Raw genomic sequence first — 27851 nt, forward strand, 5'->3', positions numbered from 1 at the left:
ACATATTACTATTACTATTACTATTATTACCTTATTATTATAATTACTTATTACATATTACCTTATTACTATTATTACATATTACCTTATTACTATTGTTACATATTACCTTATTACTATTATTACATATTACCTTATTACTATTATTACATATTACCATATTACTATTACATACTACTAATATATGTAATATTACTAATATTACATATATAATATCAGTAATATTATATATAGTAATATTATATACATGTATGTAATAGTAATAGTGCATATACATGTATGTAATATTAGCAATATTGCATATGCATATATAATACTAGCAATATTGCATATGCATGTGTATGTAATATTAGTAATATTACATATTACATATTACCAATATTACATATTACCTATTACTACAAAAAATTCAAAAATTATCTGGGTGTGGTGGCACGTGCCTATAGTCCCAGCCACTCCCGAGGCATAGGTGGGGGGATCGCTAGAGTCCAGGAGGCTGCAGTGAGCTATGATGGTGCCACTGCACTCCAGCCTGGGCAACAGAGTGAGACCCCATCACTAAGTGATAAGCTGCAAACTTGGAGAAAAATACACGATAAGGGATTTGTATCCAGAATATATAATGGGCCAGCCACGGTGGCTCACGCCTGTAATCCCAGTGTTTTGGGAGCCCGAGGCAGGTGGATCACTTGAGGCCAAGGTGAGGGCATTGCTTAAGCCCAGGTGTTCCAGACCAACCTGGACAACATGGCGAGACCCCATCTCTACAAAAAATACAAAATTTATCTGGGGGTGGTGGCATGTGCCTGTAGACCCAGCTGCTTGGGAGGCTGAGGTGGGAGGATTTCTTAAGCCAGGGAGGTGGAGGTTGCATTGAGCTGAGATTGTGCCATTGCACTCCAGTCTGGGCAACAGAGTGAGACCCTGTCTCAAAAAAAAAAAAAAAATTAGCTGAGCTTGCTGGCGTACACCTGTAGTCCCACCTACTTGGGAGGTGGAGGTGGAGGATAGCTTGAGCCCAGGAAGTTGAGGCTGCAGTGAACTGGGATTGCCCTACAGGACTCCAGCCTGGGCGATAGAGCGAGATTTCATCTCAAAAAAACACCAGGCCAGGCGCAGTGGCTCACGCCTGTAATCCCAGCACTTTGGGAGGCCGAGGTGGGTGGATTACTTGAGGTCTGGAGTTCGAAACCAGCCTGGCCAACATGGTAAAATCCCATCTCTACTAAAAATACAAAAATTAGCCAGGTGTGGTGGCAGGTGCCTGTAATCCCAGCTACTCGGGAGGCTGAGGCAGAAGAATTGATTGAGCCCAGGAAGCGGAGGTTGCAATGAGCCAAGATCGCATCACTGGACTCCAGTCTAGGTGACAGAGCAAGACTGTCTCAAAAAAAAAAAAAGATAAATATAGATTATGTCAAGTAAGTAGTGGGATTTTAGTTTGTGTGTGTGTGTTTTAAGGAAGAGAAATAGTATTGGGCTGGGCACGGTGGCTCACGCCTGTAATCACAGCACTTTGGGAGGTAGAGGCGGGCAGATCACCTGAGGCTGGGAGTTTGAGACCAGCCTGACCAACATGGAGGAACCCCATCTCTACTAAAAATACAAAATGGGCTGGGCATGGTGGCCCACGCCTGTAATACCAGCACTTTGGGAGCCTGAGGCAGGTGGATCACCTGAGGTCGGAAGTTCCAGACCAGCCTGACTGTGTCTACTGAAAATACAAAATTTGCCAGGCGTGGTGGTGCATGCCTGTAATCCCAGCTACTCGGGAGACTAAGGCAGGAAAATCGCTTGAACCCAGGAGGCGGAGGTTGCGGTGAGCTGAGATCACGCCATTGCATTCCAGCCTGGGCAACAAGAGTGAAACTCCATCTCAAAAAAAAAAAAAAAAGTATTATGGTTGAAATTTTAGCTGGGTTGGTCAGGGGAGGCTTCTTTGTGGCAGTGACATTTGAGCAGAGGCCTGAAGGAGGGAAGGAGGAGCCGCTGCAAATCTGGGCTGGAGAAACAGCCTGTGCAAAGGCCCTGAGGCAGGACTGTGTCTGAGATTTTTTTTTTTTTTTTTGAGATGGAGTCTTGCTCTGTTGCCCATACTGGAGCGCAGTGGCGAGATCTTGGCCCTCACTGCAACCTCCACCTCCTGGGCTCAAGTGATTCTCCTGCCTCAGCCTCCCAAGTAGCTGGGATTACAGGCACCCACCACCACGCCTGGCTAATTTTTGTATTTTTATTAGAGATGGGGTTTTGCCATGTTGGCCAGGCTGGTCGAGAACTCCTGACCTCCAGTGATCTGCCCACCTTGGCCTCCCAAAGTGCTGGGATTACAGGCATGAGCCACCTCACCCTGGCCTGTGTCTGAGATTTTTAGGGAACAGTGAGGAGGCCATTGTGGCTGGAGCAGAATGAGTGAGGGGGGAAGGGAAAGTCATGGGACAGACCTGTGAGCTGCAGTGAGGACTTTGGATTTTGCCCAGAGTAAGGTGGGATCCATCGAAGGTTCTGAGCAGAGGGAGGACTTGACCTCATTCAGGTGTTTCCAAGCTCCCCCTGGTGGCCACTGAAGAAAGACTGGGGGTTGAAAACAGGAGGTGGGTACTAGGGCAGAGGTGAATGCAACCAGTCCTGGCTGAGGGAAGCTGGCCAAGGAGTGGGTGAGAAGTAGACAGATTCTGGATAGATTTTGGCACCAAGGCTGATTTGAGGTACGAAGGAAAGAGTGAATGATCCCATAAATTTTGGCCTTGGGGTGTCCCCAGCACAGCAGTGGGGATGGATGCACACCGGTGCTCAACAAGTTCCATCTTTGCAATTCTGTGTCTCCCGTCTCTTTTAGGGCATCTGTCTTTCTTTAACATCCTCCACTTGGTTGGGCGCAGTGGCTCAGGCCTGTAATCCCAGCACTTTGGGAGGCCAAAGAGGGAGGATCACGTGAGGCCAGGCGTTTGAGACCAGCCTGGCCAACATGGTGGAACCCCATCTCTACTAAAAATACAAAAATTAGCCAGGTGCGGTGGTGCATGTCTGTAATCCCAGCTACGCAGGAGGCTGAGGCAGAAAAATCACTTGAATCCGGGAGGTGGAGGTTGCAGTGAGCCAAGATCACACCACTGCACTACTCCAGCCTGGGCCACAGAGCGAGACCATACCTCAAAAAAAAAAAAAAATTCTCCACCTGAATGTCTGCCAGGAATTCCCTTAGGCTCCTCATCCCACCCCCACCTTTTTTTTTTTTTGAGACATTGTCTTGCTCTGTCACCCAGGCTGGAGTGCAGTGGCACGATCTTGGCTCACTGCAACCTCCGCTTCCTGGGTTCAAGCAATTCTCATGCCTCAGCCTCCCAAATAGCTGGGATTACAGACACCTGCCACCATGCCCGGCTAATTTTTGTATTTTTAGTGGAGACAGGGTTTCATCATGTTGGCCAGGCTGGTCTCGAACTCCTGACCTCAAGTGATTCACCCCCACCTTGGCCTCCCAAAGTGCTGGGATTACAGGCACTACAGGCGTGAGCCACCGCGCCCGGCCTCCTCATTCCTCTTGACCTCCCTAACAGCGTTTCAGCCTCCTGACCCCTCTTCTCGCCCATCTCCTGCAGCTTCGAGGCAGAGAATGGGCCGACACCATCTCCTGGCCGCAGCCCTCTGGACTCGCAGGCGAGCCCAGGACTCGTGCTGCACGCCGGGGCGGCCACCAGCCAGCGCCGGGAGTCCTTCCTGTACCGCTCAGACAGCGACTATGACATGTCACCCAAGACCATGTCCCGGAACTCATCGGTCACCAGCGAGGCGTGAGCATCCTTCTCCCCACATGCCAGTTCCCCCAGGCCTGGTCCTGCTGGAAGCTGCCCTTCCCAGCAGGGAGTCGGGGGGCACCCACCCCTATCCTCCTCAGCACCCCCAACCTGTCCTCCCCAGTGAAGGGTAAGCAGCACCCTGCCCCTCCTATAAAGGGCTCAGTTCCTTTTTTTTTTTTTCTCTTTTTTTCTTTTTTGAGACGGAGTCTCGCTCTGTCGTCCAGGCTGGAGTGTAGAGGTGCCATCTCAGCTCACTGCAACCTCCGCCTCCTGGGTTCAAGCAATTCTCCTGCCTCAGCCTCCCGAGTAGCTGGGACTACAGGCACCAGCCATCATGCCTGGCTAATTGTGTATTTTTAGTAGAGACAGGGTTTCACCATGTTGGCCAGGCTGGTCTCAAACTCCTGACCTCAGGTGATCCGCCTGCCTTGGCCTCCCAGAGTGCTGGGATTACAGGCGTGAGCCACCGCGCCTGGCCTCAGTTCCTTTTTTTTTTTTGAGACGGAGTGTCTCTCTGTTGTGTTGCCCAGGCTGGAGTGCAGTGGTGCGATCGCGGCTCACTGCAAGCTCCTCCTCCCAGGTTCACGCCATTCTCCTGCCTCAGCTTCCCGAGTAGTTGGGACTACAGGCACCCGCCACCATGCCTGGCTAATTTTTTTGCATTTTTTAGTGGAGACGGGGTTTCACCGTGTTAGCCAGGATGGTCTCGATCTCCTGACCTCATGATCTGCCCACCTCAGCCTCCCAGATTGCTGGGATTACAGGCATGAGCCACCGCGCCTGGCCTCAGTTCCTTTTTTTCTCTCTCTTTTTTTTTTTTTTTGAGACAGAATCTCGCACTCTCGCCCGGGCTGGAGTGCAGTGGTGCAATCTCGGCTCACTGCAAGCTCCACCTCCCGGGTTCATGCCATTCTCCTGCCTCAGCCTCCTGCGTAGCTGGGACTACAGGTGCCTGCCACCACACCCGGCTAATTTTTTGTATTTTTAGTAGAGACAGGGTTTCACCATGTTAGCCAGGATGGTCTCGATCTCCTGACCTCATGATCCGCCTACCTCGGCCTCCCAAAGTGCTGGGATTACAGGTGTGAGCCACCGCGCCCGGCCCTCAGTTCCTTTTTTAAAAAATATAATAGTGATCGGGTCTCACTATGTTGCCTAGACTGGTCTCAAACTCCTGGGCTCAAGTGATCCTCCCACCTCAGCCTCCCAAAGTGCTGGGATTGCAGGCATGAGCCACCCCACCTGCCCTCAGTTACTTTATAGCATGTCCAGCCAGAAAGGTGTGAGTGCCCACCCACTGTATCCTCCCACAGTGTGTACATCTCACCGGACCCACCCCCTGCCCTTCCTCCAGGTTTTCCTAAGCTAACCTCCCTTATCGTGACACCTGTTGAGGTGTGAGTTCCCCCTGAACCTGCTCAGCCTCTTCCTCTCTCACTGGGTTCCTCCAGGCCTTGCCACCAGCCATTGCTGTACACACCTCAACCCACTCCGTCCCCTTCCTGTTCACTGCTCCCCTCATCAAGCCCCGCCCTTGCAACGTATTCACCTCGGGTCAGGCTTGGAAGCTCACACTCATAATCCTAGCACATTTGGAGGCTGAGGCAGAAGGATTGCTTGAGCTCAGGATTCTGAGACCAGCCTGGCCAACATAGCAAGACTTCATCTCTTTTTTATCTCTCTCTTTTTTTTTTTTTTTTTTTTGAGATGGAATCTTGCTCTGTCACCAGGCTGGAGTGCAGTGGCATGATCTTGGCTCACTGCAACCTCTGCCTCCCGGGTTCAAGCGATTCTCCTGCCTCAGCCTCCCAAGTAGCTGAGACTACAGGCGTGCGTCACCACGCCCAGCTAATTTTTGTATTTTTAGTAGAGACAAGGTTTCACCATGCTGGCCAGGATAAGATGTCATCTCTTTAAAAGAAAAAATAAATAAATAAAAAGGTCAGGCACGGTGGCTCACGCCTATAATCCCAGCACTTTGAGAGGCCAAAGTGGGTAGATTGTTCCAGGCCAGGAGTTTGAGACCATCCTGGCCAACATGATGAAACCCAGTCTCTACTAAAAATACAAAAATTAGTGGGGCGAGAGGCACATGCCTGTAATCCCAGCTTCTTGGGAGGCTGAGACAGGAGAATCGCTTGAACCTGGGAGGCGGAGGTTGCAGTGAGCTGAGATCATGCCACCACACTCCAGCCTGGGTGACAGAGTGAGACTCTGTCTAAAAAAAAAAAAAACACCCAACCATATTCACCTCTCCCCTCTCCCCTTTTCCACTTTGTCTCTTCTCCCCGGACCTACCTGAGCCACACTCCTTGACTGCCATTTCTTCCATGATCAGCCCTGGACACATGTCCACCCTTATGCAGTACAAGTGTTCTTTCCCTAGGTCCCACAGAGTCCCCTCCCTCCCTCTCAGCCTCCCTGGGTCCAGCCTCACAGGGCATCTACCCCAGACAGTTGCTTCTCTGCGGACCCCTGACCTGCCTCTGTCCTCAATCACAGGCACGCTGAAGACCTCATCGTAACACCATTTGCTCAGGTGAGACCTCTTCCCAAATGGTTAAGGAGAGAAGGGGCTCCAATGCTCTGCCACACTTGGGGACAGGGCCCAGCCCCGCTGCCTCTCTAGGGGAACCCCACTCCTCACTGCTGCTCCCCATCCCAGGTGCTGGCCAGCCTCCGGAGCGTCCGTAGCAACTTCTCACTCCTGACCAATGTGCCCGTTCCCAGTAACAAGTAAGTGAAGGCTGGGCTGCAACAGCTGTGATCATAAGGTGAAGCATATGCGGGTTCTGCTCTCAGCCCTGCTGTGTGACCTCTGGCAGGCAGGTGACCTCTCTGAACCTCTGTTCAGACAACAGCTCCCAGAGAGCCAGAGAGCCATTGCAGGTCAAGTGCCTAAGACACAGAGGTGTTTTTTGTTTGTTTGTTTGTTTTTTGTTTTTTGTTTGTTTGTTTGTTTTGAGATCAAGTCTCACTCTGTCACACAGGCTGGAGTGCAGTAGTGCTATCTTGGCTCACTGCCACCTCTGCCTCCCGGGTTCAAGCAATTCTCCTGCCTCAGCCTCCCGGGTAGCTGGGATTACCGGCATGCACCACCACACTGGGCTAATTTTTGTATTTTTAGTAGAGATGGGGTTTCACCATGTTGGCCAGGCTGGTCTCAAACTCCTGACCTTTGGTGATCCACCCGCCTCAGCCTCCCAAAGTGCTAGGATTACAGGTGTGAGCCTCTGCGCCCGGCCCAGAGGTTTTTATAAATAAAGATTTAGGGGTCTGGATGCATGGTGGTGAGGCCACAGCCACAGTCCCCAGGCCCACCCTGGGTCTTGACACCAAGTTGCTGGGCAAATGGCATTCCATGGTGCTTCTGTTGCCCTTCTGCAAAGTGATGATCACAGCCAAGCGTGCTGGCTCATGCCTGTAATCTAGCACTTTGGGAGGCCAAGGCAGGAGGTCACTTGAATTCAGGAGTTCAGGACCAGCCCAGGGGAAACAAAATGAGACCCTGTCTCTAAAATAAATAAATAAATAAATAAATTAGCCCAGCATGGTGGCATGTGTCTGTGGTTCCCACCTACACAGAAGGCTAAGGCAGGAGGATAGTTTTGAGCCCAGGAGGTTGAGGCTGCAGTGAGCTGTGTTGCCACCACTGCACTCCAGCCTGGGTGACAGAGCAAGACCCTGGTTCAAAAAATAAATAGATAAATAAAGTGAGGATTACAATAATGCCTCCCTTAGATAACTGCTGTGAGGAGAGGAGATGATGTCTAGAAAGTGCTAGAATATTGCCCTGCGTACATAGGAGTGGATCTTAATTGTTTTAGGGCAAGAGATGTGGCTGAGAGCTGCCAGTCCTTCTGGGGGTGGGGGATAGAGACATCCTTAGGGGCTTGGAGGATTTGTGGAGAGTTAGGCAAGAGAGCAGAGATCTTGGAAGCCCAGGACCTGACCTTAAGGCGGATCAGCCACGTGGTCTTGAAGAAGCTGTTTCACCTCCTTGAGCCTCAGTTTCCACATCTATAAAATGGATTTTTCTGGGACTCATTGAGGCTGCAGGCAGAGTACATGGCAGCGTCCTTAGGACACGGTGAGTTTTCAGACAAATGAAAATTGGCACTGTTCATGAAAGCGGGAGGCAGGGACCTGGTGGGGGGACCCAGGCTGACATTGCAGCCCCATTTTTTTTTTTTCTGCAGGCGGTCCCCGCTGGGCGGCCCCACCCCTGTCTGCAAGGCCACGCTGTCAGGTAGCTAAGCCCAGAGGGGTGGGAAGGGGCCCCCCTTGCTGCCCCAGTGGGGGTCCCTCAGCCCCTTCCCCACCCAGCAGTCCACTCACCTGGCGAACCCCGTCACGGCGGTCTGGAGCCTCTGGGCTTCTGCCTACAGACCTTCTCAGTCACTACCCTGGCTGCCCCTTCCTTAGAAGAAACGTGTCAGCAGTTGGCCCGGGAGACTCTGGAGGAGCTGGACTGGTGTCTGGAGCAGCTGGAGACCATGCAGACCTATCGCTCTGTCAGCGAGATGGCCTCGCACAAGGTGTGCAGGTGGTGGGCAGAACCCCTGGGCGGGGCAGGCGGGGGCGGGGCCAGTGGGTAGAGCCAACCGCTGGATGGGACCAGTGGGCGCGGCCTGCGGATGGAGCCAGCCATTAGGTTGTTCCTGTGGGCGGAGATAGCTACTGGGTGTGGCTGATTAGGGCAGGGCCAATCCCTGGGCGGGGGCTGGTGGAGCTGGGCCCTATGGGTGGAGCCAACCACTAGGTTAGGCCTGTAGCTGAGGCCAACTATTGGGCGTGGCTCATGAGGGTGGGGCCAATCTCTGGGTAGGGTCTATGGTATGGGGTCAGTCCCTGGGTGGGGCCAACCCCTGGGTGGCAGCTTCAAGGCTTGAAGCTCTTGTAGATTATGACTTTCCCCAGGGCTGGAGGAGCCTGGTGTGTGTTGTGGGGTGGGGTGTGTCTGTCTGGTTGTACATGTGTCAATAGGTGACCGTTTCCGTTGGGGGGTTGTATGCTTTTATGGTCTGCGGGGGTGTATCTGCGGCTATAGGTCTGCGTAGCTGCTGGTTTATTGGCTACGCATTTGCAGCGCTGGGGTGTTGGGAATAGATTCTGAAGAGTGGCACGCCAGTGTGTACTTGTGTAGGTGTATAGGTTTGCACGGGTAATTATGCAGGGTTATAGGTGTGTGGGGCTGTGCCAGAGGGGTGCGCATGTCTGCAGGGGAGAGTTGGACCAGATGGGAAACTGAATGTGTAGCTCTATGTGTTTGTGAATGTGTGTGTGTTTGCAGGGCCGTAGGGGTGACTGCAATGCTCCCATGTACAGTTGTGCAGACGGTGCACTGCACAACTCCAGGGGACACCATTCAGGAAGCAGGCAGTATGTGTGAACGATGCTTCCTGGAGTTGGAGAGAGTGGTAACAGCCCTTGTGGGCGGGTGCCTATCAAGAAATGATCTGTAGGTGGGAGTGTCTTTGTTGGGGGGTGCTTATAGCAGTGGGTGGAGGCTTGTATAGGAACATAGCAGTCCGAGGGCGATTGTGTCCCTGAGGGTGGATCAAGCATCTGAAATGTAGCTGTGTCTTTGGATATGGGTCTGAGGATGTTTCTGCAATGGTGTGTGTGTGTGTGTGTGTGTGTGTGTGTGTGTATTTTTGCATCTGTGAGTATATTTCCTTATGGATTTGTCGGGATATGTTTGTGTCCAAGGGCAGTGGATATTTGCAATGGTTGGAAAGTGTGTCTGTGGGTGTGTTTAGTGCGTGTCTGTAAGTGTGGCTGGCTGGGGAGGCCAAGGCGGGCGGATCACCTGAGGTCGGGAGTTTGAGCAGCCTGACCAACATGGAGAAACCCCGTCTCTACTAAACATACAAAATTAGTCGGGTGTGCTGGAGGATGCCTGTAATCCCAACTACTCGGGAGGCTGAGGTGGGAGAATTGCTTGAACCCGGAAGGCGGAGGTTGTGGTGAGCCGAGATCGTGCCATTGCACTCCAGCCTGGGCGACAAGAGTGAAAACTCCGTCTCAAAAGAAAAAAAAGAAATGTGGCTGGTATCTCGGTGTCTGTCTATAGGTGTGGGTCTGGATGTGGGTCTGTGCCCTTAGATGGGGCGTGTCTGAAGGCATTTGCTATATGCTCAGCTGTGGACCTATAAGTGTGTTGGACATCAGAGTTGTGACTGTCTCCGGGTGTGTGTGTGTGTGTGTGTGCTGTAAGTGTACAACAGAAAGCATTTGGGTATCTGTGTATATTCAAGTGTCAAGTGCCTGGATGTGTGTGGGTGTCCCTGGAAGGTGTGTCTCAGGGTGTTTGTACATCTGTGAGTGTAAAGTGGATGTGTGTTTCTGTCTCAGGGTGTTTGTACATCTGTGAGTGTAAAGTGGATGTGTGTTTCTGTCTCTGGGTGTGTCCATGGAGGGGACGGGTCCTGATGGGGACAGCCCACGTAGGTTCTGGCTGAGGCCCATGGGCTCTGATGCCCCTTTAATACCCCCCCACCCCCAGCACCACCTGACATCCCATGCAGCCTGCCAGTGCTGCAGTGAGCACACACGCACACACACGGGTGCACACACAGAGCTCCGCAGCCTCCTCCTGGGACCCTTGCCCTGCCCCCCTCCCATGGGCACGGACCCCCCACCGCCTCCACCCACTGCCGCGGGGGGGCCCGTTGGGGCCCAGGGCTGGCGGGCCATGTAACCAGGGCTGCCGCTGGGAGCGCGGAGGGGAAGGGAGCCCCCAGCCCTGCTGGGCCGGCCCAGGCCCCTCCGCGGCTCCCCCTTCCACTACCCACCTGCCCGGCACCCCCTCCCCAGTGGTTGTTAACCCCGGGACTCCCCAAGCCCAGCCTCTGTGTGCAGCAGCCCCAGGCGGGCTAAGTCTCCAAGATGCCCTTGGTGGATTTCTTCTGCGAGACCTGCTCCAAGCCTTGGCTGGTGGGCTGGTGGGACCAGGTAGGAGAGTGCAGGGTAGGGGGTGGGCGGGCATCCTGGTGAGCTGGGCCCCCGGTGTGGGCTTGTGTGTGCAGCTGTGCACGTGTGTGGCCTGGAGATGAAGCCTTGTGACTGTCTCTGTGTGTGGCCCAGGGCTGGGCGTGGATGGCGGGCAGCTGGGGGTGTGTGACTCTCCCTGGGGGTGGACTGCGGGTCCCTCACTGGGTGTGACTGTGTCAGTGCCTGGATGTGTGTGTGTGTGTCTGCGATGGTGTGTGTCTGCCTGAGTATAGGCTTGTTTGCCTGGGTCACTGTGTGGCCCTGTCTGAGATCATCTGGCTCTGACCATGGTGTTGTGTGTTGGGTTGTGTGTCTGAGCCCAGAGCTGCCTGATATTTTGGGGACATGTGACCCCAAATGTCAGTGACCGCCTTATTTTGCATGCCCTTTGATCTGTGTGTCTGGGCTGTGTGATGCTGTGTAGGACTGAGAGCCTGTGATTGTGTGTGTGGTTGTGTGAGATTTTGTGGGTCCATCTTGTGTGGATGTGTGTGTCTCTGTACCCAGGGTCTCTGGGTGGCACCGGGAGGAGGGAGCACCCCGTCCAAGCCTGGGCCATGCAGGCTCACCCCTCCTGCCAAGTGTCCCTCCTGCTTCCCTGGACAGAGTCTGCTCCTGCTTTTGGGGTGCTGTGGCAGAGCTTGGGGGTGGGGAGCCAATGCCCTTTCTCCTCTGTGTACAATGTCACAGCAGAGGCCTGTGCAGAGTGGCATGGGGGGACCAGGAGGGGCCTCCAAGCCCGGTTTTGGGTATACTCTGTTCATCTGTGCATCTGTCCACCCTTCTGGGGTTGGGGGAGAGTGGGCTATGATGGGAACCCCCCCTCCCCCTCCCCTGGGTGATCAAACTGGGATTTCCTCAGCTCACCATTCTCCCCTACCCCTGCCAAACCTTTTTGTCCCCCAGAGCTTGGCTACCACGTTCCCTTTTTCCAAACTGAGCTGGAGGCCAGGAGCCAGGACCCCCAGGATTGGGGTCCATGTCTGGGAACACTTGGGTCAGGGGCAGCTCTAGGAAGGCAAGGGTTAAGGGGCCTCCGGCTTGCCCCCCTTTTCCCCAGCTCAGCAGCTGGTTGGAGGGGGAGTTGCTAAGGAGACTCCCATCGCCATGGCGACGGGATTCTCCTGTTTCCCCATTGGCTCCCTGTTAGGCAGGAGCCCCTCCCTTCCACAGGTGCCCCTCCCTTCCACAGGTGCCCCTCTAGCTCCTCCTTGGGGGAGATGAGGAGGGAAGCCCCTCTTTCCTCAGGCAGGGAGGGTTATGCTGATCATGACTCCCCAAACCTGGGGACCTCCATCCAGAGCTGGGAGGACAGGAAAGGCTGACCCCAACCCCCCAGCAGTCTTATAGGGGCTCTGTTGGCTGAGCAGAAAAATAGGAGGGATTCATGGGGTCTTCAGGCGTTCTTGGGAAGGACTGACACCCTCCCCACCACTGTGCTTCCCCCATCATTTCTTCCTTGTTGACTCCTTTACCTTAGTTCAAGAGGATGTTGAACCGTGAGCTCACACACCTGTCAGAAATGAGCAGGTCCGGAAACCAGGTCTCAGAGTACATTTCCACAACATTCCTGGGTGAGTGAGGGGAAGCACGTGGGATTGGAGGGGGGACATTTGGGGTAGAGAGGGGGCTGCCCCTGACCCTGGGTCCTGTTGCTCACATCTTCCCAGGGACTCTGACTCTCAACTCCCCAAAGGTCACAGTCACCCTATCCAGGAACCCTCATGTTCCTGATGCCTCCAAACTCTGTGGGACCCCCAGCTTCTATAGAACCCAACATCTGAAATCATCTGTGAGCTTAAAACCCTTCTAAACTTTAAAAAGCCTCCAAGCGCCGGGCGCGGTGGCTCACGCCTGTAATCCCAACACTTTGGGAGGCTGAGGCAGGCGGATCACTTGACATCAGCAGTTTGAGACCTGCCTGGCCAACGTGGTGAAACCCCATCTCTACTAAAAATACAAAAACTTAGCCAGGCATGGTGGTGGGTGCCTGTAATCCCAGCAACTCAGGAGGCTCAGGCAGGAGAATCGCTTGAACCCAGGGGGTGGAGGTTGCAGTGAGCCTAGATCGCTCCATTGCACTCCAGCCTAGGCAACAAGAGTGAAACTCTGTCTCAAAAAAAAAAAAAAAAATTAGCCGGGCATGGTGGTGTGTGCTTGTAATCTCAGCTACTTGGGAGGCTGAGGCAAGAGAATCTCTTGAACTCAGGAGGCAGAGGTTGCAGTGAGCCAAGATCACGCCACTGCATTCCAGCCTGGGCAATAGAGTGAGACTCCGTCTCAAAACAAACAAACAAACAAACACCTCATTGTTTTAGCACTCACTTGAACCCGGGAGGCAGAGGTTGCAGTGAGCTGAGATTACGCCACTGCTGCACCACAGCCTGGGCAACAGAGTGAGACTCTGTCTCAAAAAATAAACAAAAAAAAAGCCTCCAAGCTGAAAAGCCTCCTGAACTGAGTAGAACCCCAAATTCAATAGAATTTCCAAACTTGGATTGACTCCCTTCCAAACTCAGTAGACACACCCAAACTCAAGAGAGATGCCCCAACTCAGTAGAGTTCTCAAACTTAAGGGAAGTTCTGTGCTTCCGAGTCCACAAAAGGCCCCCAAACTTTAGCAACCTCCAAACTGAAAAACCCCCAAATTCAATAGGATCTCCAAACTTGGTATGACCCCCCCAATTCAGTAGACTCCCAAAATGTTAGAACCCTAATCTCTAGAAGATTATCAAGTTTAAGAACCTGTAAGAGGCAGGAAGAGGCAGCTCATGCCTATAATCCCAGGACTTTGGGAGGCTGAGAAAAGAGGATCGCTTGAGCCCAGGAGTTCAAGACCAGCCTGGGCAACATAGTGAGAACCTGTCTCTACAAAAAAATTAAAAACTAGGCCGGGCGCAGTGGCTCACGCCTGTAATCCCAGCACTTTGGGAGGCCGAGGCAGGCGGATCACTTGAGGTCAGGAGTTCAAGACCAGCCTGACCAACATGGTGAAACGCCATCTCTACTAAAAATATAAAAATTAGCCGGGCGCGGTGGCGGGTGCCTGTAATCTCAGCTACTCGGGAGGCTGAGGTAGGAAAATCGCTTGAACCCGGGAGGTGGAGGCTACAGTGAGCCAGAGATCGTGCCACTGCACTCCAGCCTGGGCGACAGAGCGAGACTCTGTCTCAAGAGAAAAAGTCTTCGGTGTTTCCAGTGCTCCCACCAGTGAGGGTGTGTCTCTGAGTTCTGAGGATCCACCCAATGGGAGCATAACATGCAAATGACCCGTATTAGGCCTTTTGATTGACTAGCTAGCTCCAGGTCACAATGGTGACCTTGGCTGAGCTCTGGAAGCCCCTGAAAGCTCAGGAAAAGGGCTCCTGGGGCTGTCCCCCAGGCAGGCTGATGCCAAGGTGGGCGGGGGGGGGGGGTCAAGGACATGGAGCCAGAGACCACCCTTCCCTCTCTCTTCCCAATGATGCCACCCCCCACACCAGCACTCTTGGCCCCCATGCTGGGATCTTCCCCACCCAAAAAGGTTCCCTGGGTGTTCGGAGTAGGCAGCGGCTCTCCCTGGCATCCCCACCTCGCTTTCTGACTTCCCACGCCACTCTCCATCCATATCTGATGATCAGACCGGGGCCATCCCAGAGCCCTGGGCCCCCACTCCAGCCCACCACCTCCCGGAAGATTTCCCACATCCCCTCTGGTTTCCTGACTCTGAGTAGCCAGCGGCATCACAGCTGAAAGGGTTCTGCCCTTTCGGGTGAGCCTTCCCCGTACGTGGTAGAGGGCTGAAGAATAAGGGAGCCTCCAGGGGTGAAAGGGGTGTTCACACTTGTTCCCGCTCCCCATCTTCTGCAGACAAACAGAATGAAGTGGAGATCCCATCACCCACGATGAAGGAACGAGAAAAACAGCAAGCGCCGCGACCAAGACCCTCCCAGCCGCCCCCGCCCCCTGTACCACACTTACAGCCCATGTCCCAAATCACAGGGGTGAAAAAGTTGATGCATAGTAACAGCCTGAACAACTCTAACATTCCCCGATTTGGGGTGAAGACTGATCAAGAAGAGCTCCTGGCCCAAGTGGGTGGGGGCTCAGTAGGGGCAGGGCTGGAGGGGGTGGTCTCCTGGGACCCTGAGAAGGACTGGGCATTGGGTTATGTCTTAGGCCAGGTTTCCCAGAAGCAGAGCTTGAGATGAGGGTTTGAGCCCATCTTGAGGCAAGCATGCTGGCTCTTTGTACCTCTGTATCATTCATTGCTTGGGGGCCGTCCCCAGGGCTGGACGTATCACCTCTTCCATGTAGCTCCTGTTGGGACTAGTCTTCTGGAAATGCAGGCAGCTGTGAGCCTTAGCAGGCAACACTCCCAGCTGCAGAGGGATTGGTGTACACACCAGTGACGCTAATCCAGACTGTGCCCCCATAGTGTCCCCAACAGTCCAGACCGGGGTTTCACTCCTAGCTCTTCCAGGGGACAGCAGCAGTGGAAGTGATCCATCTTTGGTGGCTCACTCAGCTGAGGCTTATTGTAACCCTCTTTGAGCCACCTCCTCCAGTGAATCTTCCATTCAGTCACCTGGCCTTTAGTTATTTATTTTTATTTATTTATTTATTTTGAGATGGAGACTCGCTCTGTCGCCCAGGTTGGAGTGCAGTAGTGTGATCTCGGCTCAAGGCAACCTCCACCTCCTGGGTTCAAGCAATACTCCTGCCTCACCCTCCTGACTAGCCGGGACTAAAGGCCTGTGCCAGCACACCTGGCTAATTTTTGTATTTTTAGTAGAAATGGGGTTTCACCATGTTGACCAGGCTGGTCTCGAACTCCTGGCCTCAAGTGATCCACCTGCCTTAGCCTCACAAAGTGCTGGGATTGCAGGCGTGAGCCACTGCACCTGGCCAACTGGTGTTTATTAAGCAGCTACTATGTGCTGGCCCTTTTCTGAATTCTGGAGAGACTTGGAAAATAAGCCCTTCTTCCTTTCTCCCCTGGGGCTCGTGAACAGCTTAGCTAAGAGGCTGAGCTGTGCTGGGGGCCAGTCGTGCTGGGTTCCTATCCTAGCTTTGCCACTTATGAGCTGCATGATCTTGGAGAAGTCACATCGCCTCTCTGAGCCTTGGTGCCTTCACCTGCCAAATGAGATCAAGTGCTTAGAGCAATACTTGGCAGATCATAAGTACTCAAAAGACAGTGGCTGTGATTGCTTTCGCTATTTTGCAGCCCAGTAGGACGAGGGCAGTACATTCTGTGCTGTTGAACCTGTCACCCACTGGGTGAGCAATAATGGTGCTTCCTTCAGACCAAGGCTTCAAACTCCTAGGAAATGTTCTCCAGGGCCCTGAGCCTTACAGGCTCCTGACCTCTGGCCTCCGTCTCCACCAGGAACTGGAGAACCTGAACAAGTGGGGCCTGAACATCTTTTGCGTGTCGGATTACGCTGGAGGCCGCTCACTCACCTGCATCATGTACATGATATTCCAGGTGATGGGGACAGCCGGGAGTGGGCCCGGGTGAGGGGCTCATAGCGGGGCGCTGGAGGCCGGTGGAGGTCACCACCCTGCCCCTGCCTGCTCTCAGGAGCGGGACCTGCTGAAGAAATTCCGCATCCCTGTGGACACGATGGTGACATACATGCTGACGCTGGAGGATCACTACCACGCTGACGTGGCCTACCATAACAGCCTGCACGCAGCTGACGTGCTGCAGTCCACCCACGTACTGCTGGCCACGCCTGCACTAGATGTGAGTGACTGCCCTGTGAGTGACCGTCCCCGTCTCTCTTTGTGACTGCCTCTTCAGCCTCCTGTGTGTCTCTCTGACCCTGTGTCTCTGACCTCCATCTCTCTTTGACGCCATTTCTCTCTCTTTTTTTTTTTCTTTTTGAGACGGAGTCTTGCTCTGCCACCCAGGCTAGAGTGCAGTGGCACGATCTCAGCTCACTGCAACCTCTGCCTCCCGGGTTCAAGTGATTCTCCTGCCTCAGCCTCCTGAGTAGCTGGGACTACAGGTGCCCACCACCACGCCTGGCTAAGTTTTTATAATATTTTTAGTAGAGATGGCGTTTCGCCAAGTTGGACAGGCTGGTCTCAAACTCCCAACCTCGTGATCCGCCCGCTTTGGCCTCCCAAAGTGCTGGGAGTAGAGGCGTGAGCCACTGTGCCCGGTCAAAAATCTTATTTCTTAAAAAAAAAAACATTTAGTCCAGGTGCGGTGGCTCACACCTGTAATCCCAGCACTTTGGGAGGCCAAGATGGGTGGATCACCTGAGGTCGGGAGTTTGAGACCAGCCTGACCAACGTGGTGAAACACTGTCTTTACTAAAAATACAAAAATTAGCTGGGCGTGGTGGGGCACGCCTGTAATCCCAGCTACTCCAGAGGCTGAGGCAGGAGAATCGCTGGAACCCAGTAGGTGGAGGTTGCAGTGAGCCAAGATTGTGCCACTGCACTCCAGCCTGGGCAACAAAGTGAGACTTCATCTCAAAAAAAATAAAATGAAAATGGGGGGGGGGCTAGGCACGGTGGCTCACACTTGTAATCCCAGTACTTTGGGAGGCCGAGGCAGGTGAATCACCTGAGGTCAGAAATGGCCAACATGGCGAAACCCTGTCTCTACCAAAAATATTTTAAAAATTAGCCGGGTGTGGTGGTGGGAGCCTGTAATCCCAGCTACTCGGGAGGCTGAACCAGGAGAGTTGCTTGAACCCAGGATGGGGAAGTTGCAGTGAGCCAAGATCGTGCCACTGCATTCCAACCTGGGCAACAAGAGCGGAACTCTGTCTCAAAAAAAAAAAAAAAGAAAGAAAATTAAATTTGAGACAGGGCCTTGCTATGTTGCCCAGGATGGCCTCGAACTTCTGGCCTTGAAGTCCTAGGCTCAAGTGATCCTCCCATCTCAGCCTCCTAAGTAGCTGAGACAAACAGGTGCTCACCACCATGCATGGCTTCAACTCTGTTATTCTAACATCCGTGTCTCTGCTCCCAGGCAGTGTTCACGGACCTGGAGATTCTCGCCGCCCTCTTCGCGGCTGCCATCCACGATGTGGATCACCCTGGGGTCTCCAACCAGTTCCTCATCAACACCAGTGAGTGGCCCTCGCCAGGGGCGGGGTTTGCTGAGTTGGAGGCGGTGTTGGCCAGGCTGGGGGCGGAACTAACTAGGCTGGAGGAGGGGCTGGCTGGCCTGGGGGCGGGGCTGGCTGGGCTGGAAAGGGGATGGCCGGGCAGGAGGCGGGGCTGGGGGCGGGGCTGGCTGGGCTGGAAAGGGGATGGCTGGGCAGGAGGCGGGGCTGGGGGCGGGGCTGGCTGGGCTGGAAAGGGGATGGCCGGGCTGGGGTAGAGCTGACTGGGCTGGAGGCGAGGCTGGCCGGGCTGGGGAGGGGTTAGCTAGTTGGGGGCGGAGCTGGCCCTCCTGCGGTTGGGGCTGCACACGTGGGCCCTCCCCTGACCTCCGGGTTGGGCTGCAGATTCGGAGCTGGCGCTCATGTACAACGATGAGTCGGTGCTCGAGAATCACCACCTGGCCGTGGGCTTCAAGCTGCTGCAGGAGGACAACTGCGACATCTTCCAGAACCTCAGCAAGCGCCAGCGGCAGAGCCTACGCAAGATGGTCATCGACATGGTGGGCGGGGCTGGGGCGGGACGGAGCGGGAAAGGAAGCCTAGGAGTCGAGGGCTTTGGGGAGGAGTGGGTCTGAGTCCCAGAGGAACCCTCGACCTGGACAGAGCGGGCGGCTTCTACCTGGTGAAAACTTCAGAGGCCCGGGTCAGTCTGGGGGGCGGGTGTCAGCGGCCCCAGTGACGTCCCCTTGCCCGCAGGTGCTGGCCACGGACATGTCCAAGCACATGACCCTCCTGGCTGACCTGAAGACCATGGTGGAGACCAAGAAAGTGACCAGCTCAGGGGTCCTCCTGCTGGATAACTACTCCGACCGCATCCAGGTGCCCCCAGGCCCCATCCTCTAAGGAGGGAGGACACTCCCCCAGCCACACCTTTAGGTCTGGGTAGCTAACTGCCCCTTCCTCAGCCTCTTTCTCCCAAGTGGCCCGTCTTCCTGTGTCCTTCTTTCTTTTTTTTTGTTTGTTTGTTTTTGAGACGGAGTCTTGCTCTTGTTGCCCAGGCTGGAATGCAGTGGCGCCATCTTGGCTCACCTCAACCTCCGCCTCCCGCCTCCCGCCTCCCGGGTTCAAGCGATTCTCCTGTCTCAGCCTGCCGAGTAGCTGGGATCACAGGCATGCGCCACCATGCCCAGCTAATTTTGTACTTTTAGTAGAGACAGGGTTTCTCCATGTCTGTCAGGCTGGTCTCGAACTCCCGACCTCAGGTGATCCCCCCTGCCCCCTGCCTTGGCCTCCCAAAGTGCTGGGATTACAGGCGTGAGCCACCGCGCCCAGCCCTCTTTTTTTAAATTTATTTTTATTTACTTTGTATGTTTAAAGGAGAGTTGGGGTCTCACTATGTCACCCAGTCTGGTCTCAAACTCCTGAGCTGAAGTTATCCTCCTGTCTTGGCCTGCCAAAGTGCTGGGATAGCTGGTGTGAGCCACCACACCTGACCTCTTTCTTTTTCTGTCTGTCCCCTTCTCCATCTTCACTTTCCAATCCCATCTCTCCTTCCCATCTCTCCCACCATTTCCTCCCATTTCCCCCAATTCCTCCTTTCTTCTCATCAACCCCTTCCAGGTCCCCTGTCCCTCTCCCTAACCATCTTCTCTTCCCTCACCCCCCTTCCGACTCCTCCCATATTTTCTCCATCTCCCACACACCTCTCCCTGTTACCTCCTCTGTTCTCTGTTCTCCCCACCTTCTCTCCCTACTCCCTCCCTCCCCAGGTGGGAGATAAGAAAGCCTGAAAGCTGGGTGTGGTGGCTCACGCCTATAATCTCAACTACTCCAGAGGCTGAGGCAGGAGGACTGTTTGAGGCCAGGAGTTTGAGACCAGCCAGAGCAACATTGCAAGATCCTCTTTTCCTTTCCTTTCCTGTCCTGTCCTGTCCTGTCCTGTCCTTTCCTTCTTCTTTCTCTTTCTTCTTTTCTGTTTTTGGTTTTTTTTTTTTTGAGATCGGGTCTCTCTGTCACCCAGGCTAGAGGGCACAGATCTTGGTTCCCTGCAAACTCCGCCTCCTGGGCTGCAGCAATTCTCCTGCCTCAGCCTCTAGCGTAGCTGGGATTACAGGTGCCTACCACCAGACCTGGCTAATTTTTGTATTTTTAGTAGAGATGGGGTTTCGCCATCTTGGCCAGGCCGATCTCAAACTCATGACCTCAAGTGATCTGCCCACCTTGGCCTCCCAAAGTGCTGTGATTACAGATGTGAGCCACCGCGCCCAGCCCCATTCTTTTTTTTTTTTTTTTTTTTTCTGAGATGGAGTCTCACTCTGTCGCCCAGGCTGGAGGGCAGTGGCTTGATCTCGGCTCACTGCAACCTCCGCCTCCTGGGTTCAAGCAATTCTCCTGCCTCAGCCCCACTATAGCTGGGATTACAGGCATGCGCCACCATGCCTGGCTAATTTTTTTGTATTTTTAGTAGAGACAGGGTTTCACCATGTTGGCCAGGCTGGTCTTGAACTCCTGACCTCATGATCCACCCGCCTCAGCATCCCAAAGTACTGGAATTACAGGCGTGAGCCACAGTGCCTGGCCCCCATTTCTTAAAAAAGAAGGAATGCCTGAGGTCTCAGACTGGGACAGAGGCATAGCCTCTGAAGTTTCCCCTGTGCCCCAACCCCATGCAGGTCCTCCGGAACATGGTGCACTGTGCAGACCTCAGCAACCCCACCAAGCCACTGGAGCTGTACCGCCAGTGGACAGACCGCATCATGGCCGAGTTCTTCCAGCAGGGTGACCGAGAGCGTGAGCGTGGCATGGAAATCAGCCCCATGTGTGACAAGCACACTGCCTCCGTGGAGAAGTCTCAGGTACAGGCTCGGGGCATTGATGGACGGGGACAGGGTGGGTCTCCCCAGCCCATCTTGGCCTGAAGTTCTGAGGCCCAGGAGCTCCTCCCCTGCCTTTCCACAATGCCAAGTTGTCCTGTTTTTTGTTTTGTTTTGTTTTTGAGACGGAGTCTCATTCTATTGCCCAGGCTGGAGTACAATGGCACGATCTTGGCTCACTGCAACCTCCTCCTCTCAGGTTCAAGTGATTCTCCTGCCTCAGCCTCCCAAGTATCTGGGATTACAGGCGTGCACCACCATGCCTGGCTAATTTTTGTATTTTTAGTAGAGATGGGGTTTCACCATGTTGGCCAGGCTGGTCTTGAACTCCTGACCTTGTGATCTACCCGCCTTGGCCTCCCAAAATGCCAGGATTACAAGCGTGAGCCACTGCGCCCAGCCTCCTGTTTTTCTTTTATTTAGGTTTTATTTATTTATTTTGAGACCAGGTCTTGCACTGTTGCCCAGGGTGGCATGCAGTGGTGTGATCATAGCTCACTGCAGCCTTGAATTCCTGGGCTCAAGCGATCCTCCTGCCTCAGCCTCCAGAGTAGCTGAGAATACAGGTGCACACCACCACACCTGGCTAATTTTTTAAAATTTTTTGTCGAGACAGGGATTTGCTATGTTGCCAGTCTTGTCTTGAACTCCTGGGCTCAAACCTTGGCCTCCCAAAGTGCTGGGATATGGGGTGAGTCACCATACCCGGCCTTGTTTTCATTTTTCTTTTTCTTTTTTTTCTGAGACAGGGTCTCATTGTGCCACCCAGGCTGGAGTGCAGGGGCGTGATCTTGGCTCACTGCAACCTCCACCTCCTGGGCTAAAATGATCCTCCACCCCTGCCTCCAGAGTGGCTGGGACTATAGGCGTGCACCACCACACTCGGCTAATTTTTGTATTTTTCATGGAGATGGGGTTTTGTCATGTTGCCCAGGCTGGTCTCGAACTCCTGGGCTCACTCAATCTGCCTCCCTCAGCCTCCCAAAGTGCTGGGATTACAGGGGTGAGCCACCCTGCCTGGCCCCTCCCCACTTTATATCCTCCCAGGTGAAACCCAACCATCTGAGTTTGATGTCTCTGCCCGTCCAGACCTGAGTTTCTAGGCCTCAGCACTGTTGACATTTGGGTGATCATTTTTTGTGCTAGGAGCTGCCGTGGGTATTACAGGATTCTTAGCAGAATCCCTGGTCTCTACCCACTAGATGCCAGAAGTATCCCCCTGCTCATTTTTTTTTTTTTTTTTTGAGACAGAGTTTCCCTCTTGTCGCCCAGGCTGGAGTACAGTGGTGCAGTCTCAGCTCACTGCAACCTCCACCTCCCGGGTTCAAGCGATTCTCCTGCCTCAGCCTCCCGAGAAGCTGGAATTACAGGCATGCGCCACCACGCCCAGCTAATTTTGTATTTTTAGTAAAGATGGTGTTTCTCCATGTTGGTCAGGCTGGTCTCGAACTCCTGACCTCAGGTGATCCGCCCAACTCGGCCTCCCAAAGTGCTGGGATTACAGGCATAAGCCACCGCGCCCAGCCTCCCCCTGCTCATTTGTAAAGACCAAAAATGCCTCCAGACATTGCCAAATGTCCCCTAGGAGTGCAAAATCACTCACACACACCCCATGGAAAACTAATTTTATATACTTTATAATGTAGTTATGTTCATAGGCAACTTCATAGTAATAGTTTGTGGCTTTAGCTTTTTTTTTTTTTTTTGAGATGAAGTCTCACTCTTGTTCCCCAGGCTGGAGTGCAATGGCGCGATCTTGGCTCACTGCAACCTCTGCCTCCCGGGTTCGAGCCATTCTCCTGCCTCAGCCTCCTGAGTAGGTGGGATTACATGTGCCCACCACCATGCCCTGCTAATTTTTGTATTTTTAGTAGAGACAGGGTTTCACCATGTTGGCCAGGCTGGTCTTGAACTCCAGACATCAGGTGATCCACCCACCTCAGCCTCCCAAAGTGCTGGGATTACAGGCGTGAGCCACTGCATCTGGCCTACTTTTTTTTTTTTTCCTGAGACGGAGTCTCGCTCTGATGCCTAGGCTGGAGTGCAATGGCACAATCTCGGCTCACTGCAACTTCCACCTCCCAGGTTCAAGCAATTCTCCCTGCCTCAGCCTCCCGAGTAGCTGGAATTGCATTTAGCTTTTTAAAAAATAGGCCAGGTGCAGTGGCTCACGCCTGTAATCCCAGCACTTTGGGAGGCTGAGGTGGGTGGATCACCCGAGGTCAAGAGCTCGAGACCAACCTTGTCAACATGGTGAAGCCCCATCTCTACAAAAACAAGCCAGGCATGGTGGCACACGTTTGTAGTCCCAGCTACTTTGGAGGCTGAGGCAGGAGAATCGCTTGAACCCAGGAGGCAGAGGTTGCAGTGAGCCAAGATCGTACCCTTGCACTGCAGCCTGGGTGACAGAGTGAGACTGTGTCTTCAAACAAAGAAAGAAAAGAGAAACAGAAAAATACATACAGGGTTGGGCACAGTGGCTGTCACCTCTAATCCCAACACTTTACGAGGCCAAGATAGGCAGATCGCTTGAGCTCAGGAGTTTGAGACCAGCCAAGGCAATGTGATGAGACCTGGTCTCTACAAAAAATACAGTAATTAACTGAGTGTGGTAATGTGCGCCTTTAGTCCCAGCTACTGGGGAGACTGAGGTGGGAGGATCGCTTGAGCCCGGGAGTTCAAGGCTGCAATGAGCTATGATCACACCACTGCACTCCAGCCTGGGTGACAGAGCAAGACTCCGTCTCAAAAAAAAAAAAAAAAGTGTGTGTGTGTGTGTGTGTGTGTGTGTGTGTGTGTAAACTGCATCAATGTATACATTTTTTTGTTTTTGTTTTTGAGACGGAGTCTTGCTCTGTCACCCAGGCTGGAGTGCAGTGGTGCGATCGCAGCTCATTGCAATCTCCGCCTCCCAGGTTCAAGCGATTCTATCTCAGCCTCCCAAGTAGCTGAACTACAGGCATGCACCACCACAACCAGCTAATTTTTGTATTTTTGGTAGAGATGCGGTTTCACCATGCTGGCCAGGCTGGTCTCGAACTCCTGACCTCAAATGGTCCGACTGCCTCAGCCTCCCAAAGTGCTGGGATTATAGACATGAGCCACCATGCCCGGCCCATAAGCATGTTTTTCATTTCATTAGCTCCCATAATGTGGTGGTATCATCCACCCCATAGGCCGCCCATTTATACTTTCTTCCCCTCCACCAGGTGGGTTTTATTGACTACATTGTGCACCCATTGTGGGAGACCTGGGCGGACCTTGTCCACCCAGATGCCCAGGAGATCTTGGACACTTTGGAGGACAACCGGGACTGGTACTACAGCGCCATCCGGCAGAGCCCATCTCCGCCACCCGAGGAGGAGTCAAGGGGGCCAGGCCACCCACCCCCGCCTGACAAGTTCCAGTTTGAGCTGACGCTGGAGGAGGAAGAGGAGGAAGAAATATCAATGGCCCAGATACCGTGCACAGCCCAAGAGGCATTGACTGCGCAGGGATTGTCAGGAGCCGAGGAAGCTCTGGATGCAACCATAGCCTGGGAGGCATCCCCGGCCCAGGAGTCATTGGAAGTTATGGCACAGGAAGCATCCCTGGAGGCCGAGCTGGAGGAAGTGTATTTGACACAGCAGGCACAGTCCACAGGCAGTGCACCTGTGGCTCAGGATGAGTTCTCGTCCCAGGAGGAATTCGTGGTTGCTGTAAGCCACAGCAGCCCCTCTGCCCTGGCTCTTCAAAGCCCCCTTCTCCCTGCTTGGAGGACCCTGTCAGTTTCAGAGCATGCCCCGGGCCTCCCGGGCCTCCCCTCCACGGCGGCCAAGGTGGAGGCCCAACGAGAGCACCAGGCTGCCAAGAGGGCTTGCAGTGCCTGCGCAGGGACATTTGGGGAGGACACATCCGCACTCCCAGCTCCTGGTGGCGGGGGGTCAGGTGGAGACCCTACCTGATCTCCAGACCTCTGTCCCTGTTCCCCTCCACTCCTCCCCTCACTCCCCTGCTCCCCCGACCACCTCCTCCTCTGCCTCAAAGACTCTTGTCCCTCCTGAGAAAAAAGAAAACGAAAAGTGGGTTTTTTTTTTTCTCTTTTCTTTTTTTCCCCTTTCCCCCTGCCCCCACCCACGGGGCCTTTTTTTGGAGGTGGGGGCTGGGGAATGAGGGGCTGAGGTCCCGGAAGGGATTTTATTTTTTTGAATTTTAATTGTAACATTTTTAGAAAAAGAACAAAAAAAGAAAAAAAAAAAAGAAAGAAACACAGCAACTGTAGATGCTCCTGTTCCTGGTTCCCGCTTTCCACTTCCAAACCCCTCCCCTCACCTTCCCCCACTGCCCCCCAAGTTCCAGGCTCAGTCTTCCAGCCGCCTGGGGAGTCTCTACCTGGGCCCAAGCAGGTGTGGGGCCTCCTTCTGGGCTTTTCTTCTGAATTTAGAGGATTTCTAGAACGTGGTCAGGAATAGCCATTCTAGGCGGGGCTGGGGCCAGGGTGGGGGGCAGTCCCTGTGGGAGGTCCCAGCTCCAGCCCCCCTCTGGTTTGCTGCCTCCTCTCCCCTCTAAAAAAGTCTTCCGCTTGATTTTGCACAATCCCGGCGATACTCCTGGCGATACTGACTAGAAAGTCAGGGAGCTGGGGGAGCTGTTCACTTTAGGATACGGGGGTGGTATGGAAGGGAGCGTTCACACCGCCAGCCTCGGGCCTGGGATTTGAGGAGGGCCCTAGACCTCCTCCACTCTCCATCCCCTTTCCCTTCCACTTTGGGTTCACTTTGAATTTTCTCAGTTTTTTGGGGCGGTGGCTCTGATCCACTCACCCCCTGCCCCCCGCCCCACTTCTAGCTGCTTCTCCTCTTGTTTCTGCCTTAATAATTCCCACGGCCGCAGGCAAGGGGGTTGCAGTGGCCGCCTGCACCTTGGATGAGGCAGGGCCAGGCGCCCAGAACCCCCATCCTGGCCGCACCCCCCTTTCCAGGGTCCTCCGGACCCCACCTTCCACACTCTGATCACAGCCCCCCTACCTTTTGCCCTAGGAGGAAGCAATAATGGTGTATACCCTCATTCTCATTCCTGGGCAACCCTTCCACCCTGGCACCAAAATAATTTCTCCTCCATCCGTACCTTGCCGAGCCTCTCCCTCTCCCCCAGCTAGTCCCTGAGCAATACGGCAGACAGATGCAAGACCATTTTTCTCCAAGCCATGGGGGACTGTTTGGAAGGAAAGCCCCCTCTCTCCCTCCTCCCCTCGCCCTCGGCCTGGTTCTGCAGCTGGACCGACCTCATTCATCGCCTGCCCCCTACCCAATTCTGAGCACACGGTACTGTAGCCCCCAGTTCCTCCCTAGCCTTCCATCCCTCTGTCCATCCCAGGGGGAGGTAACCCCGCACTCACACTCCCTTGATGCTGTCTGTACAGGGTTCATATTTTGTAGCGAAAGTCGTTTTTGTCCCAGCCGGCGATCGGAGTGGGCCTTTTCTTTCTTTTTGTTCATTCTTTACCTTTTTTTCTTTTCTTTCTTTCTTTTTTGTACATACTGTAAGGTTGGTTTGTAAATTATTCTACGGAGGCAAAAAGGGAAAATAAAAACTTGCCCTTCCCTGGCTGACCCAGTCGGGAAGGTAGGGAAGGAGGTCTCCCGTTGGGAGAGTCTCTGTTCCTGCTGTATTATACAAACTGTACCATAGTCCTGGGAAAAGGGTGGACTCACTGCTGTTGTTTTATGGGAAGTCGTGTCATCCTAGGGGTTGGGGCTGGGCAGAGCCTGTCCCCTCCCCCTTCTCCAGGAGCCAGGGGGTGACTGGAGAGACAGACCCACCCCCAAGCAGGGCTCCTCTCCCCAGGGTGGGCACAGGACCTCTGTAAGCTGCTTGTGTATTGTCCACTTTGACGATCAGTCATTCGGTCCGTTGATCAATAATCCTTCGATCTTGTCTCCAATTAAACCGAGGCTTTCACCGATTTTCCTGGCTGATGTGGCTTCATTCCCCATGTTGTTTGTTGAGGTGTCTCCCCGCTGCACCGTCTGCTTGGGTTGGGGAGGGAGTTTCTGTCCCTACTTGTTCCCCAGCAGACGGAATTGTGAAGTAGAGCTTGGACAGAGACATTCCCCAGCCTGAGTCAGGTTATAAAATGGAAATTCAAGCCATGCAGGGTTTGTTTTGTTTTGTTTTGTTTTGTTTTTGAGATGGAGCTTCCCTCTTGTTGCCCAGGATGGAGTGCAATGGCGCCATCTCGGCTCACTGCAACCTCCGCCTCCCGGGTTCAAGCGATTCTCCTGGCTCAGCCTCCCGCCTAGCTGGGATTACAGGCGCCCGCCACCATGTCTGGCTAATTCTTTGTATTTGTCGTAGAGATGGAGTTTCACCATGTTGGTCAGGCTGGTCTCAAACTCCTGACTTTGGGAGATCCACCCGCCTCAACCTCCCAAAGTGCTGGGATTACAGGCATGAGCCATTGCACCCAGCCCCATGCAGTATTTAAAAGGGAAAAGATGTGGCTGGGCGCGGTGGCTCACGCCTGTAATCCCAGCACCTTGGGAGGCCGAGGCGGGCGGATCATGAGGTCAGGAGTTTGAGACCAACCTGGCCAATATAGTGAAACCCCGTCTCTACTGAAAAATAGAAAAATTAGCCGGGCGTGGTGGTGTGCGCCTGTAGTCCCAGCTACTTGGGAGGCTGAGGCCGAATAGCTTGAACCCAGGAGGCGGAGGTTTCAGTGAGCTGAGATCATGCCACTGCACTCCATCCTGGGTGACAGAACGAGACTTTGTCTCGAAAAGAAAAAAAAAAAGGCAAAAGACTACCCAGTGCAAAGGCTCATGCCTGTAATCCCAGTGTTTTGGGAGGCCGAGATCAGCGCAGGAGTTCAGGACAAGCCTGGGCAACATAGTGAGACCCTGTCTCTATTAAAAATTTTAAAAATTGGCCAGGCACGGTGGCTCATGCCTGTAATCCCGGCACTTTGGGAGGCCGAGGCGGACGGATCACCTGAGGTCAGGGGTTCGAGACCAGCCTGACCAACATGGTGAAACCCTGTCTCTACTAAAAATACAAAAATTAGCTGGGCATGGTGGCGCATTCCTGTAATCCCAGCTACTCAGGAGGCTGATACAGGAGAATTGCTTGAACCCGGGAGGCGGAGGTTGCAGTGA

At 53.7% G+C, this 27851-nt stretch overlaps 1 protein-coding gene across 8 annotated transcripts in view; it reads left to right on the forward strand.

Annotated features, from left to right (window-relative positions):
• Nucleotides 1-26659, forward strand: part of PDE4A (phosphodiesterase 4A) — a 64122-nt gene extending 37463 nt beyond the window's left edge. For 5 of the 8 annotated variants that reach the window (XM_034945923.3, XM_055103455.2, XM_034945922.3 and 2 more), the window contains 14 exons: nt 3600-3791; nt 6300-6336; nt 6463-6533; nt 7997-8046; nt 8223-8335; nt 12274-12367; nt 14643-14866; nt 16165-16263; nt 16360-16524; nt 17767-17866; nt 18248-18402; nt 18599-18721; nt 20515-20697; nt 23925-26659. In XM_034945923.3, the coding sequence (XP_034801814.1) occupies nt 3600-3791; nt 6300-6336; nt 6463-6533; nt 7997-8046; nt 8223-8335; nt 12274-12367; nt 14643-14866; nt 16165-16263; nt 16360-16524; nt 17767-17866; nt 18248-18402; nt 18599-18721; nt 20515-20697; nt 23925-24659 (2341 nt within the window). In that variant the 3' untranslated portion in view covers nt 24660-26659. Of the gene's footprint in view, nt 1-3599; nt 3792-6299; nt 6337-6462; nt 6534-7996; nt 8047-8222; nt 8336-10338; nt 10755-12273; nt 12368-14642; nt 14867-16164; nt 16264-16359; nt 16525-17766; nt 17867-18247; nt 18403-18598; nt 18722-20514; nt 20698-23924 lie in introns of those variants that run through there. The other 3 variants (XM_055103454.2, XM_063599869.1, XM_034945926.3) reach the window with 2 other exon arrangements.
• Nucleotides 26660-27851: the final 1192 nt, after the last annotated feature.

Source organism: Pan paniscus, chromosome 20 (assembly GCF_029289425.2).
Source record: "Pan paniscus chromosome 20, NHGRI_mPanPan1-v2.0_pri, whole genome shotgun sequence".
Classification (NCBI taxonomy): Eukaryota; Metazoa; Chordata; class Mammalia; order Primates; family Hominidae; genus Pan; species Pan paniscus.